The following is a 13,608-nucleotide window of genomic DNA, read 5'->3' as shown; positions in this document are numbered from 1 at the left end:
TTTACTAACAGTTCTGTTCCGTGTTCCTATGTTTAGCACAATACATCCTTGCTAAAAAAAAATTTTTGCAAAAATAAGTTTCAGTTTTAATTCTTAGTTTTGTTCAAAGCCTCTTAGCATTCAATGTTTCAGTAATAAAACTCTGCTTATACACTACACATCTGCCCAAGAAAATTTCCTTGCATATAACACATGATAATTCATCACACACCAAAATAGCAGAAGAATATACACAGTATTATACTTAGGTTTCTTAGTATGGACATTTTTCAATTCAATAACATGCATATTTAAAATGACACTGTCCAAAGAATAAATCCCACTTTAAAAAACAGGCTAAAAAAGCAGCACACTTTGGAAAAGAGAGAAGAGATGCATCCATCTCCAAATAGTAGTCCAATGGGTAGGACATCCATCTGAGAGGAAAATATTTTAATTCAGTCTTCTAAAATTAAGTATCAGTTTAAACAGTCTCTATCTCTCTCCGTGTAGGATCTCTTGTTAAATACGACAAAATTAGAACAAAATGATAATAATCATAAATAATTTTTTTCTAAAAAAAAATACTATTATCCATTTCTGTTTTGGGGCCCAGAATCTGTGCAGCATCAATTCAAACATGATATTTAATAGCACTCTACAACACACAAGAATGACCAAATGGATCAACTACAAGTCAAACAAAGTACAGAGAGATTAGGTTAAGCAGAAACCCAGAAGTAGTCATTGTCAGTTTATCAGGACCTTTAATGATGGAAGGGAAAGAGAGAGAAGAGAGTGAAGGGAAAGAATGTACTTCATATTCATGAAATATAAAATACAGGAGAATGAACTGAAGAGTAAAATTTCATATCCTAAAAACGTTTAAACTCTAAATAGTATTTTCCCACATTTTCCTCAGCCACTAATTGGAGCTGCACCTTGGTGCTATTAGGTAATAATATTTCTATTCTAAATAAGTCATTTAAAATGCTCATAACCTCAAAAATTACCTATTACCATTAACAGATGTATTTCAGTAAAACAAGTATACATGTCACAGGAAGCAGACAGGAAAGAGACCACACTGAGTCTCCATTCTATATATTAATAAAATGGCTTATTACAGTACTGTTAGGATATGCAACATTTGTTTTTGTTATCTAAATGCAACATTCTATTTAAGGTATAGCTCATTTTACTGAGTGCTACAGGCAGATTCAGAACTACTGACAAACAACACTTTTGCCACTCTTGACAATGAAATTACAATTTCACAATAGATTATTTCAGACAACCAATGTTCATTTCAAACCTTCTCATTAATTGAACAGAATAACTTCAAAGTAGTCTTCCAAAGCTGTCAAAGCAGAAGGGTCTGACCTGTTGATCCCAACAGCTATGGCACAGTGCAAGCTTTCCCATGTGGACTCATTAGCACAGGCCAACAGCAGACTACACACATTTTCTGCAATGGGAACTGTTAGGTCCACTTAGCCCTTACATTGGCAAGTGTAACTTTTACATTAAAAAATTGATTCAAACAGGCTTGATTTTTCAGAGTCTCAGGGTTAATGCTAGCTAACACCCATTGGATTCAAACCATGTGATGTGAGTGGGAAAACCAGAAGACATGAAATCACCAAACTCATTTTGCAGACAACTTATGGATATAAGAGGAAAAGAGCCTTAACTGCCGAAATTGAAAAGGAAAAATTTCTCTCAAAGCAATGTCCTACTTCTGAGCTCTGCTGCCTAGCACACAGGCATCCAACAGAGCCAGGAGCAGGCTGTGACTGACATAAGAGAGGTCAGACAGAAGCAGGCTGCCTCAAATTTCTCAGGGCAAACTCGGAGTGGAAAACAAGCAAGATGAATTACTCTGGCAGGGAGAGCTTGCACCCAGCAGGCCCTTAGATTCTTGGCACGTGCTTGAGACTATACTTCAGCAAATGGAGAAAGTTACAAATCCTGGAGTTAATCTTGGAGTCCCATCTTAGAAACTGGTTGAAAATTAAATAATGGAGGTTAATTTAAGTTAAAGCAATCAAGGCCATTTTAAGGAAGGAAGGAATGGAAACTGGTTAAGTGTAATCCACAGAATCAGCCCTATGGTGACTGACCCCAGGAGGATACAGCCAAGCTATGGCTTACAACTGTGAGGCACTCACTATGAGGTGGTTACTTTAAGCATAGAGAAAACACTGCCAGACAGCCCATCAGGCATCAGTTCTGAACTTGGCAGAAGCCAGAGCCTGAGATGTCTGGAGCTGATGCTAACATGGGGAATAGGCAGACAGCAGAAGCACACCCCCATGCCCATGGATATGTCTTCAGTAACCTCCTCATTCATTGGACACAAGACTGTCAATCAACACCAGTCGGTGTGACTCTATTACTTGATCCTGCTTAATAACTGCTAGGTGGACTTCCCAAGGTCTTTGCAGTATTTTCTAGGCCACCTTTAGATTTCAGTGATGGTCTGTTTCTATCTTACCACCCTCCCACTTCACAAGGAAGAATCACAGAGTTGCATGGTTAATAGAATCTTACTTGATTTGTGAAATAATTTATGAATTTTCCAGGATAATTACAGTGGCCACATGTAGTCTAAAGTCGATCTTTTTATGTGCTTTTTGAACCTACCTCAAGCCAAAAATCTCAAGAGTAAACAGAACTGCAATGCTAAACACCATCAAACATGATTTAGTTATATGTGGCTTCTTAGTTGCACAAAAGCAAAGTCTGTATTAAAAAAAAAAAGTAACTGTTTGACCAAAAAGGGTTTAAATAAGAAAAACAAATAAGTACCTAAGTGTATTCACCAGAAAGGATATTAAACAAAGTCAAGCAAAATGAAGAGGCAATATTAAGTGGTACCTGTATGTAGAATGGAATGCCCGCACTACGTCTGGTTGCACATAGTGTAGATGAAGGATCACAAGATTTTATTTCTTCTAACACACAGCTCAGCCACTGTTCTGGCATCTTGCACAGACTCTCACTGTTACACCTACATGAAAACAAATATGTAAGAAACATGAAATAAATACATAAGAAACGAGGACAAAGAAAGCATTTAGTGATGTTAATAAATATTTCGTACTGTATGTGAACACCTCCAAGCATATATGCATATTTTTTTAAGAAATAAGAGAAATTAAAAAAAGGAATTGTACATTTTTCCAAGCTCCTTATAGCTTATATTAACCCAACGTATTAAGTACTACTAGGAAAAGGTATTTCACTTAATAAAAAACAGGATTCTGTGCTTCGGTACAGCAACTGTTCTCTTCTGCCAAGAGCTATTATCCTGTTCTGGTGAAGAAAACAAAGACATATGCAATCGCTCACTGTGTAGGAAGGGACATGTCACAAATTTGTGTCTTTGTTGTTACACAGTAGCTGATGTATGGCCCTTGCATTAAGTAACATATACACTTATGTTTATGACCATACCAAACAAAACTGCAGCCCCTCACAGTAAGTTCTTATTATGTAAATACTGCTGCAAACCTCAGAGCAGTAGAAGGAATGAAAAACAAGACATAGTGCTCTTTCAAAAATACTCCATCAGTCAGACTTTTGGTAAAGCACCTAAATTGTTTTCCTATCATCAAATACTCCTCCTCTGCAGTTATTAAAACTCAGTGTTGCCTGAAACCAAAGGATTTCTAAGGACAAGGAGACCAAGTCTACTGCAGTTGCTAGTGCTGATGAGTTGAATGAAATGTATCATATTCAGTGTGCAAGACCAGCTCATTAATCTCATGTCAATGTTCCAAAAGGATCATTCATTGTTGCAAAAAAAAATTCTATTAACAGGATGTTGTTAATAAAACCTGTCACACTGGTTTGACACATGATTCAGAGTAGAAGAAAGAATGAATCACTGTGGGCAATACAACTGCAATTATCTCAACCATGCAGGACTTGCCTTACCTAAAAATATTAACTATAATTAAATTTATGATTCAGTAGTAAAACTTAAAGTAAGACTACAATAAAGTTCCCTATGTGACTGAAACAAAATTTAAAAGAAAAGCTAAAAGGCAGAAGGTACTGATGTGAAAAAACAGTATCTAACAGAAGGTATACATCTATCGTGTCCTTCTTTACTCTCCTCTTACTAAAGCGAGTCTTCGGGTAGCTAAAAACCTGACACTGAACAACACATGAAGCTTTAAACTGGAGTGAAAGCCTCCTTTCTGTATTGTACAAAATAAACAGAAAGTTAGGAATACAGGTGACAGGAAGTACCGTACAGGTCAGCAGCATACAAGCAAACTTCTTACTCTTCAGTAATACCCTTAGGATTTCCACCATAGGTTTCCTACACTGCTGCCAGGTCTTCTACCCATCTTTTTTAAGGGCAGCATTCTCTTCAAAATAGTGGCTTGCGTGCAAACCATCAGTCCAGAACACAAGAGAAACTGCTTCACAAGGAGTATGCCACCTCCTAACACAGCATAAAAGAAAGGCAACTCCTGCCCCAGATCTGTGACAAGAGCAATCAAATTAATCTGGAAAGTAACTTTTCCTTTGCTAACTTTTAGACACTCAAAGAGGATACAATTCTAGTGATGAGACCACAGCAAAACTTCTCATGGATCTCCTCCGCGGGTCTCTGCAGCTAAACTCTACTTCAGAGTTCTCTTCCTCCACATCAATAAGTACTACAAAACCTACAACTTCTGACCCTGTCTGCAGCAGGTCCTACTTCCCTCTAGCTAAGCAGAATTTAAATGTCTTAGTTTAGTCATGCAAAGAACAGTGCTTATCTCTCTTCAGTATGTTATCTTAGTATTAAAACAAGCATCCCTTAAGACATATTCACATCTTCTGTGGTGCAACAGAACACAAAGTAAAGCATAAGGGAAATATTTAAAACTCACTGTGCTCACTATGTGGCATACAGAGTACTTTACTCTTAAGTAAACTGTGGGGGGTTTTCCCCTTTCAGTAGTAGTGGAAAGAGGGGAAATATACTGAAATTCAATAAACTTCAGACTCCCTTGAAACTGTGTTGCTTTGATCTTGCCACAAGTAATTCTACCTTGTTCAGTCACCCACCAAGGCATTTGATTTTTTTTTTTTTTTTTAAGGTGAAAGAGTTATTGCTTTAAAGTTAGAAGCATTAGAGACTATTGACTTTGCAATGGAGATGACTACTCCCTTAAATTTGGCTTTGGCAGCTCCATCTCCTCATGGTCTGGCAAGAGGAATATTGTCCTAACAAGCAGGTGGTCCTAAATTTTAAGAATAATGAGGACTCACAATGCAAAAATGGTGGTCTGAAGCTCAAATGTCATTTTCCAGAATGAAGTAGCTATTATTTTTACCAGATCAAACACTGGTTGATAATAACAGTGTTGATAATTAAAATAGAACATAGTAACCAAATATACAAATTACTTAGGATGCAGTACAGTGTTTTTCCATAAATTTCTGTCTGTCCATCTGACAGAATAATTTCATACATGCCCAAAAACCTTCTCTGTGGTCAGTACTGGCAAGTACAAAAAGTCTGGCAATTCACAGTTAAAGCTAAACCCTTCTCTCTAACTCATATGTATTTTCTAACTCATGTATTTTATCCTATCCAAAATTAATGGTGTGTTAAGAACAAAGGGTGGATCTTGGATTTGGCCTTCCTGAATGTCAGTGATTTGCAGCATAAACTTCACATGACCAGAAATATTTTCTACATGGGTATACCTAGAACTGTTTTTCTAACCACTGTAATCAGTCCTTATCTGGATTTTCACCCTCTCAACAGACCTGTAGCATTACCCTTTTTCACATATGAAGACAGAACCTTGGGTTGCCTCAAAAATTCAGAGACACATTATCATTACCTCCATCTCTCACCAAGCTGGAAAATGGTGGGGAAAACATGAACTAAGGTAAAAATTAACATCTTTGAACTGAACAGTGTCATAACACTGTATATTTTACTTCATTATACTGTGCACTTCCCAACCCTACAAGCACAGCAACAGGTAAGAACACTTTCCCCATCTCTCCCCCAATTTTAGAGTCTTTCCTTCACCTTTGTGATTACACTTCTGCTGAAAAATTAGTGGCAATCCTAGCACAACAATGATTTTATGTTTTACAAGCAGTCTTCCTAGCAGACTCTATGGGCCTGGGAAGGCAAAAAATATTTCCCCAGCAGAAATATTACAGAAGATAAGAAACTTATTAGGTACAGGTGAATAATTTCCACTGATACTGGATTAAACATTTGTGAAATCAAAGCTGGGGTTTTCTTTATCATTACAGTGTTCCAGGAAACTATACGGTACGACCCTAAATTGTTGCATTTGCAGAAAATTGTTTTCACCAAATTTAATTTAATGTCCAATTTGAACATTTTAAAATGTTCAAAATACATCAGTCCCCAGTATACTGTGCTGTATGACAACTCTCCCAAAACCTCCCCCTTGGATCCTACACAGTTTTAGAGAAGCAAAGCACTACAGCCAAAGTTAAGAAACACTACGATTTTGTGATCACCAGAAGTCTTAATGTTCTGCTTGATCTCTCAGAAAAGATTAATTAAATAAAAGCAAAACACGATTTGAAACAGAGAAATTGTTTGGGTACTTAGAAGGGTTACAGGAGATTCAAGTTTAAAACAGTTGCCCAGAGGCTTCCAGGTACTTTCCCTAACCACCACATTATCAGACCAAATTAGTGTTTGTAATTTCTCAGGGCCCAAGACAGGAAAATGTTTTTTACAAAAAACATTGTTGATTTAATTGATAAGAACATTGCTTGGTTTGTAGCTGTATGGTATTCTGAGGGTACAGCTGCAGACAATATTAAACAAGCACGATAAAGAAAGCATTACAGTCCCAGAAGGAATATGAGCAGGGAAAAGCAAGAATGGTAACTTGAATACTTTGAGCAGACTCAGCAATGTACATTCAAATGTCAAGACAGAGATCAAATTTCATCAGGTTCAGAAGAAATCTCTGTAGAGGAAAGATTTTTCTTTCACCACTAACTCAGACAAGTCTGAATACCACTGCTCTGTCTAGAAAGAAGTCTACTCTTAGTTCTTATGAAGACCAGTATTTAAGAGTTGTACAGGTAAAAGCAAGTTCATATAGGAGATGTTCCAGCACGCAGTTTTAAGAAAATGTTTGGCTATAAAAGTGAAGGACCATGTTCTTTCATGGAGTCTTTCATAAAAGCATGGGAGAGAAATCTGGCACAGTCTAGCGAGATTTTTCACTGGGTTTTAGAAAAAGAATGAAGTGTCAAGAATGCCTCTGTATATCTTGAGCTCAGTTCTGTTCAACAAGGCACCTTAGGAAGGATATCGAGGTCCTGGAGCACGTCCAAAGGAGGGCAACCAGGCTGGTGAAGGGACTCGAGCACAGATCCTATGAGGAGAGGTTGAGGGAGCTGGGGCTGTTCAGTCTGGAGAAGAGGAGGCTTAGAGGAGACCTCATCACTCTCTACAACTCCCTGAAAGGAGGTTGGAGCCAGGGGGGGGTTGGTCTCTTTTCCCAGGCAACTCTCAGCAAGACAAGAGGGCATGGTCTCAAGTTGTGCCAGGGGAGGTTTAGGATTCTCCATCCAGGGGAGGATGGATTCTCCATCCCTGGAGATATTTAAAAAGAGACTGGATGTGGCATTCAGTGCCATGGTCTGGTAACTGCAGCGGTAGTGGATCAAGGGTTGGACTTGATGATCTCTGAGGTCCCTTCCAACCCAGCCAATTCTATGATTCTATGATTCTATGTTTTAGCTGTAAATTATTTAAAGGGCCCCAGACAAAAGCTTCCTACCCTGATGTTTGTGTATGGAGCAGTAAATTAACAGACATTCTGGTATACATGCTTCAACACTCTCCACATGCCTAGCAACTATGGGGAGAGGAAGGCTGTGGTGCACCTCTGCAGAGCAGAGCTCTTCAGCGGCAGCAGCGACAATGGAAAGACTCCAGGCAGAGCCACACAGCAGCTGCACTCACCCATAAACTTAATTCACCCAATTCAGAGAAGAGTCCCAAGATACTTCTCATATTCCAAGAGTACCAAACTAAAATCATTGGCTATTCTGGAATCAGACTCCTTTCTCCTTCATTTTAAATACAAATACTGCCTTGAGGCCTGCATTTCCTAGCAAATATATTCTATCATTAAACAAATGTATTTCCAGAGAGCTGCTCTTTGGTTCTTGTAAACTGGCTTTTCCCACAGGAACACTTGCTCTACTTGAAATACCTTAGCTTGAAAAATACTAAGCAGTATTTGGAGAACTGTTAATTCAGAAAACTACTTAAATGTAAGTAGTTGGCTTTTTACATACATACTGCCTAATGATTCATGTACTGCCAGAGAAGCAGAGTTCTCTTGAGCATGGCTCTCTATTTTACCTTATACAATGCTGCTCTTACATGGATTGCTCTCCAAGATGTACAATGGCAGAAAAAGGGAGAGGGAACAAACACAATGGGAAATTCTCCAAAGCATCAGTAGATTTGTTCTACACTATTTGCCTCAGCTTTTAAAAGCAATTTAAAAACTGAAAATCAAAGATTAACTGTTAGTATGCCATTTAGGGAGTGCACTATAAACTCACAGAGTGATTTATATGTTCTTCAATGTTTCCTGGTTTTTACTTTGCCTTTCCTATAAAGTTTGTTCAAGATAGTCCTGCACTAGTACCTGCCTGGATCATCTCCTTTTCCACCTACAAAAAGAGACTGGTGGTGGTAAAAAGCAATTTCTTTTTGGTTTTGTTTTTGTTTTTTTAAACAATACTATTCTGATGGCCAGACTATTCAATCTGATGGGAAGAATAAATCCTTTAAAACTGAAATAGACAGTACAACTTCATGATGTAGTACTGTGTGGTTGTACATAATGACAGTTGTACATAAACACATGCTTATATTCATATCCAGCATACCTAGGGATAGCATCCTTCACTGTTCAGCAGTTGTTTCTATGCTGTTGCAGTTTACTTTATTTGGAATACTGTATTAAACATAATAAACATTCAAAGAAAGGCTGCCTGACACGAAAATACTAGCCACTGACACAAGTTTTAATTTGTGACTGTATGTCTCAAAAGACCACCACTGCCTTACCTTGTCAGTATTTTGTTACTTAAACTTATTTCTACCTTTGGAAAACAGCAAGTTTCACATTCAAACAGAAGTTCAGATAGTGGTAACTAAAATCTTAAAAGATCAGAGGTCTGAAAGAAAAGTTTAAAAGAAGGAAGGGGTTTTTGCTGTTAGAATGGGGATTGTTTTGTTAGGTTTTTTAAATTAGAAAACACTATTGCAAGTGCAGCATCTGATTTAGAAGACTGAGTGAAATAGCACATGGTGTGCTAAAGTATCTATAAACAGCAGCCAGAAGCATGCAGCAGAGAGCAGAGCAATCTTTTGTTCTTGACTTGGAAAAATCAAAAGAATAAAATGCCTGCTCTGTAGTACATTCATATTAGATTCACTGGTTAACCTGACAATACAACCACCTCTCTAGAAAGCTGGACCATCTTAACTGTTATCCATGATTATATGCTTCCAGTATTTGCAAGTTTTTTCTCTCACTGACTGTAGGAGCAGCTCTATCGTTACTCACAGAACTAAAAATAGATGAGATCTACCCTGCAGGAAGTTAGTAAAAAACAAGTACAAGGGGAGACACTGGGCAATCACCATCACCTTAACACTTCCTGACACAAGTTTTCATAGTAGAGAAGAGCACAAGATCTACAGAAATGTATATCATGTATCTAGATAGGCAAAAAGATAGTCAAGAACAGTATCAACACAGCAGTTTCTTTTTTGCTTTTAGAAGTCAATAACCAAGTGCAAAGCAAGGTTTTGTGAGGTCTCAACAAACTACTCAGACCACTTTAAAATGCCTCAGATTGCTGTCACACAAAAGGGCATAATGTACCTCCTACAGCTACATCACTGACTGAACTCAGCATCTCAATGGCATACAAACCAAAGGTCATAACGTGTCAAATACCAATTTCTGTAGCAGTGCTGGTGCTTGTATGTAGCTACCCAACTCACATCCCTGTAGGAGAGACCAAGCTCTTGGTTCTGCTGGTAAACTGTCTGAGGGGACAGACAGGGAACTTGGTCAAGCTGATCCATACAAAACCCACTAAGATGGTTTCAATCACCAGATTTATTTTTACTTTAAAAAAAAAAAACAAACAAAAGAAAACAACCAAACAAAACTACACCCTCTTCCTTCCTATGCACCAACAAGAAATGCATGAGTGCCTCAGACTGACCAACCTGGGACAAAAGGGAAACACTGGTTACTTAGCCTGCAATTGATGTGCAACTACATATGCTTCAGACTGCAAATTTGACTGGTCTTTCAAAAAACTACATTGAAAAACCCACACCAAAACCCACACAGTCAGAAGATTATTTGATTTGTCATATTAAAACTGGGTATGATCTAATTACTATAATAAATAAATAGCTAAGCATGTAATGGAAATGCCAACACTCTTGCCCAGACCTCTGGACAGTTCTGCTCCTTTAGGTCTCCTAAGAAAGCAGAAAGCTACAAGAGGAAAGAAAAAAAAATCTATAAAGATGCACTGCCAGGTAGTCTTCCAAATGTCAGAACACACAACTCAATGACAAGTAAAACAAGTTTCCAGGAAAACATCTTGGTTGAAAAAAAAAAAAATATCTGTTATCCATTTCCATAAAAGGACAGGGAAGGAGGGGGGGCGGGGGGCAAAGGGAGAGAATTCTATCTTCTTACTTTTTCCAAGAATTTCTGAGAGCTGTTCAGTAAACTCACCAGAAATGGAGAAAAATGCAGCAAGTATTACATGTCTGTATCATCTTTCACTGCCTAAGCACCATCCCTAACCATAAGTAATGCAGTCCAAATCACAGATGTCATACAACTAATCATGCCTACACCAAACTCAAATAAAATCCACATGAAATCACTGATTTGTTTGCACAGCAAGTTTCAGAACTGATGCCACAGGTTGGTAAAATTATCTTATTAAAAACATAGTAATTTGCCTAATTTCTACCTGGAAAGCATTTCTGTAAGTTGCACAAAGCCAGCATATGCCAATTCAAATGCTCCCCTGTGCCTTGATTGCAGCAGATGATGTTTAAAGTAGTCTCCAATATTTTTAACCTAAAAGATACAAAAAGTTAAAAAGCCATTTTAAATTATATAGAGAGACAATTCATCTATATGTACAAGTTGCTTCTGTACTTCCTATCATTAAAAAGAACTTACTTCCAGGATAACAAATATACTAATTTATCAGCTTAAAGATACAGCACTATGTCCTTAAACCAAAAGGATAAAGGACATAAAAGCTTGTCCAAGAGTAACACACAAAGCTTTTAAGAAAAAAATAGAAAAATCCTGATTTTCAGAAGAAACAAACTTAGCATACTTTTGTTTGCCTTCATTCTTAACAAAAATTCCAGAGAAAATATTTACTAAACTGTAACAGAAGAAACAACATTTACAAAAATATCCAAAGAAAATAAGAAAGTCAAGCTTCAGAAGTTGTCCCAAAGGGAAACAAGTCTATATTAGCTATCCTTAAGTTTCTAGGATTCTGCATAATTGCCTTGGACTAATAAAACTAAATTTGAAGTAAATAACATTTAGCATGAATGAGAAATAGCATGAGAGCTAACGTTTTAAAAACTGAAGAAGCTAAATGTTGTAACAAAATTTTCACCGTTATTTTCTAAAGCTTCAGCAGGATACCAAATTTTCCAAGCTGTTTGAAAATTTACAGTTCTACACAATCTGATCCCACAAAAAGAGATGCTTTTTATTCTTCTGATTCTAATCAACTTTGAACATCTAAATCAAACTTGTAATATCTTTTTTTTTAAATACTTCATTCATTATGAAAAATTTTCTTCGGGAATATTTTTAAAGAATTTTTCACCAAAAAATTCTTCAAATCTTTTATATAAGAATAAGTATAAAATCGTATCAAGTTTCTTTTAGAATTCTTTTTTATTCTGTTATTTATGAAATAACATATTTTAATAGTCTGACAAGTAATCAAGATGTCAGTAAATGTTATGAAGGACTGCAATAACTAAAAAAAGTTGGGAGACTAAGTCTACTTAATACTTCCTCCAGCTAAACCCCACCTAATATGAAAAAAACAATAACTGGAGATACTTAAGCTAAAACAGTATTTCTGAGTGGATTTTAATCAAGCTTATGTATCTCCAGGATTTCAGCTTTCTAGCCAAGAACCAGGAGTAAGCTCCCTTTTTTCAGAAGAAACTGACCCACAGATATACCAACTCTCCAGGTGTGTAAACAAAACCAAACCAAGAAAACCATAAACATGCAAATCACAGCACTGTTCTGCTGCATCACCACCCTTATGTTTTTAGAATAATTCATATGGATTTTTTTCAGTCACATAACTTTCAACTTTACAATTTATATTTCTGAGCTTCTGCCAACAGCCACATTGATGAGAAGCTTACTTCAAACTGAGATCTTGATGTATCACTTCCACTCACAGGCCAGAGCTCTAAGAAAGAGCACTGCCCTGCCTCAGTTCTCACAGATTTTTCTCAACTATTACCTCACCCTGACTCAAGGCTATATGATGAAGGTTTCTCTCAAGTCTTCCCCCTCCATATTCTTAAATATCTTTTAATACTTAAAGAATAAAGAAAAAGATGGGCAACTTCAAAGGAAAGTTCTACATGCATGAGATACCTGAAATTTAATTCTCTTATTTTCAACACTGAAAAGCATCTAATAGAAGTCTGAAGCTGAAGCAGTTCTGGTACTGACACTTCTAGTAATTTATGATTAAATCCTCTTTCTCTTTTATGCACAGCAGGGTAATGACAGTTTAAAAAAGCACAGAGAAAATGCCTGTGATTTTTCATATATTTGTCAAACATTCAGATAAACTATATTTCATTGTGTATTTCCTTAGAAGCCTAAAGAAAACCAGGATTTTGAAATGACTTCATCAATCAACAGTCTTCAAATTAGAACACAGACATTCTATTTTACAGGATGGCATCAGAGGCATGAAAAAAAAATATCTCGTGTCATCAATAAGAAAAGAAGTTACGTTGCTTAATAACACAGAATTTCTGAAAGACCTACTACTAATGCCTTTTCTCTAAATAAAGATGGAGACTCTCCAGTCAGCTCTGACTCAGACTAAAAATATCAATTCCTTTTTGATTTGGAGCAGTTTAAGGAACATACTGGTGGAAATATGTATTTGTTCTCTCATCTCCCCTCCAGACCTCTGCAGCAATAGCAGCATTGCAGTTAACAAGGCTACAGAAAATGCACGAAGGTTATTCCCATGACACCACAACATTAGATAATGTAAGAAATAAGATCTGTAGTACATTAAACTATTATTTCTCTTATAATATATAGTTCTATCACCTAATGAAAAACTAAATAAGCGTTTTTATCCTGGAAAGAAAATATTAAAAAGTAGTATGTCTTGCATATTTCAATCTCCCATGTAGAGACTGGTTTTGTTGAAACCATATGGAAATGAAAAGATCATCAATTAAAACCAGAAATTTAATAAACACAAAATATTTCTTAAATAAATGCCTGTGGTAATCAAATTTAC

The 13,608-nt window shown here is 36.7% G+C and overlaps 1 protein-coding gene across 7 annotated transcripts in view; it reads right to left on the bottom strand.

Annotated features, from left to right (window-relative positions):
- Window positions 1-13,608, bottom strand: part of THADA (THADA armadillo repeat containing) — a 166,607-nt gene that overhangs the window by 126,112 nt on the left and 26,887 nt on the right. For all 7 annotated transcript variants that reach the window (XM_071739456.1, XM_071739457.1, XM_071739451.1 and 4 more), the window contains exons 22-23: window positions 11,032-11,141; window positions 2,860-2,992 (exon numbers count right to left, since the gene is read on the bottom strand). In XM_071739456.1, the coding sequence (XP_071595557.1) occupies window positions 2,860-2,992; window positions 11,032-11,141 (243 nt within the window). The remainder of the gene's footprint in view (window positions 1-2,859; window positions 2,993-11,031; window positions 11,142-13,608) is intronic.

The sequence above is a fragment of the Heliangelus exortis genome, chromosome 3, assembly GCF_036169615.1.
Source record: "Heliangelus exortis chromosome 3, bHelExo1.hap1, whole genome shotgun sequence".
Lineage (NCBI taxonomy): Eukaryota > Metazoa > Chordata > Aves > Apodiformes > Trochilidae > Heliangelus > Heliangelus exortis.
Note: the sequence above shows the minus strand (reverse complement) of the source record. Positions and strands in the feature narration are given on the sequence as shown.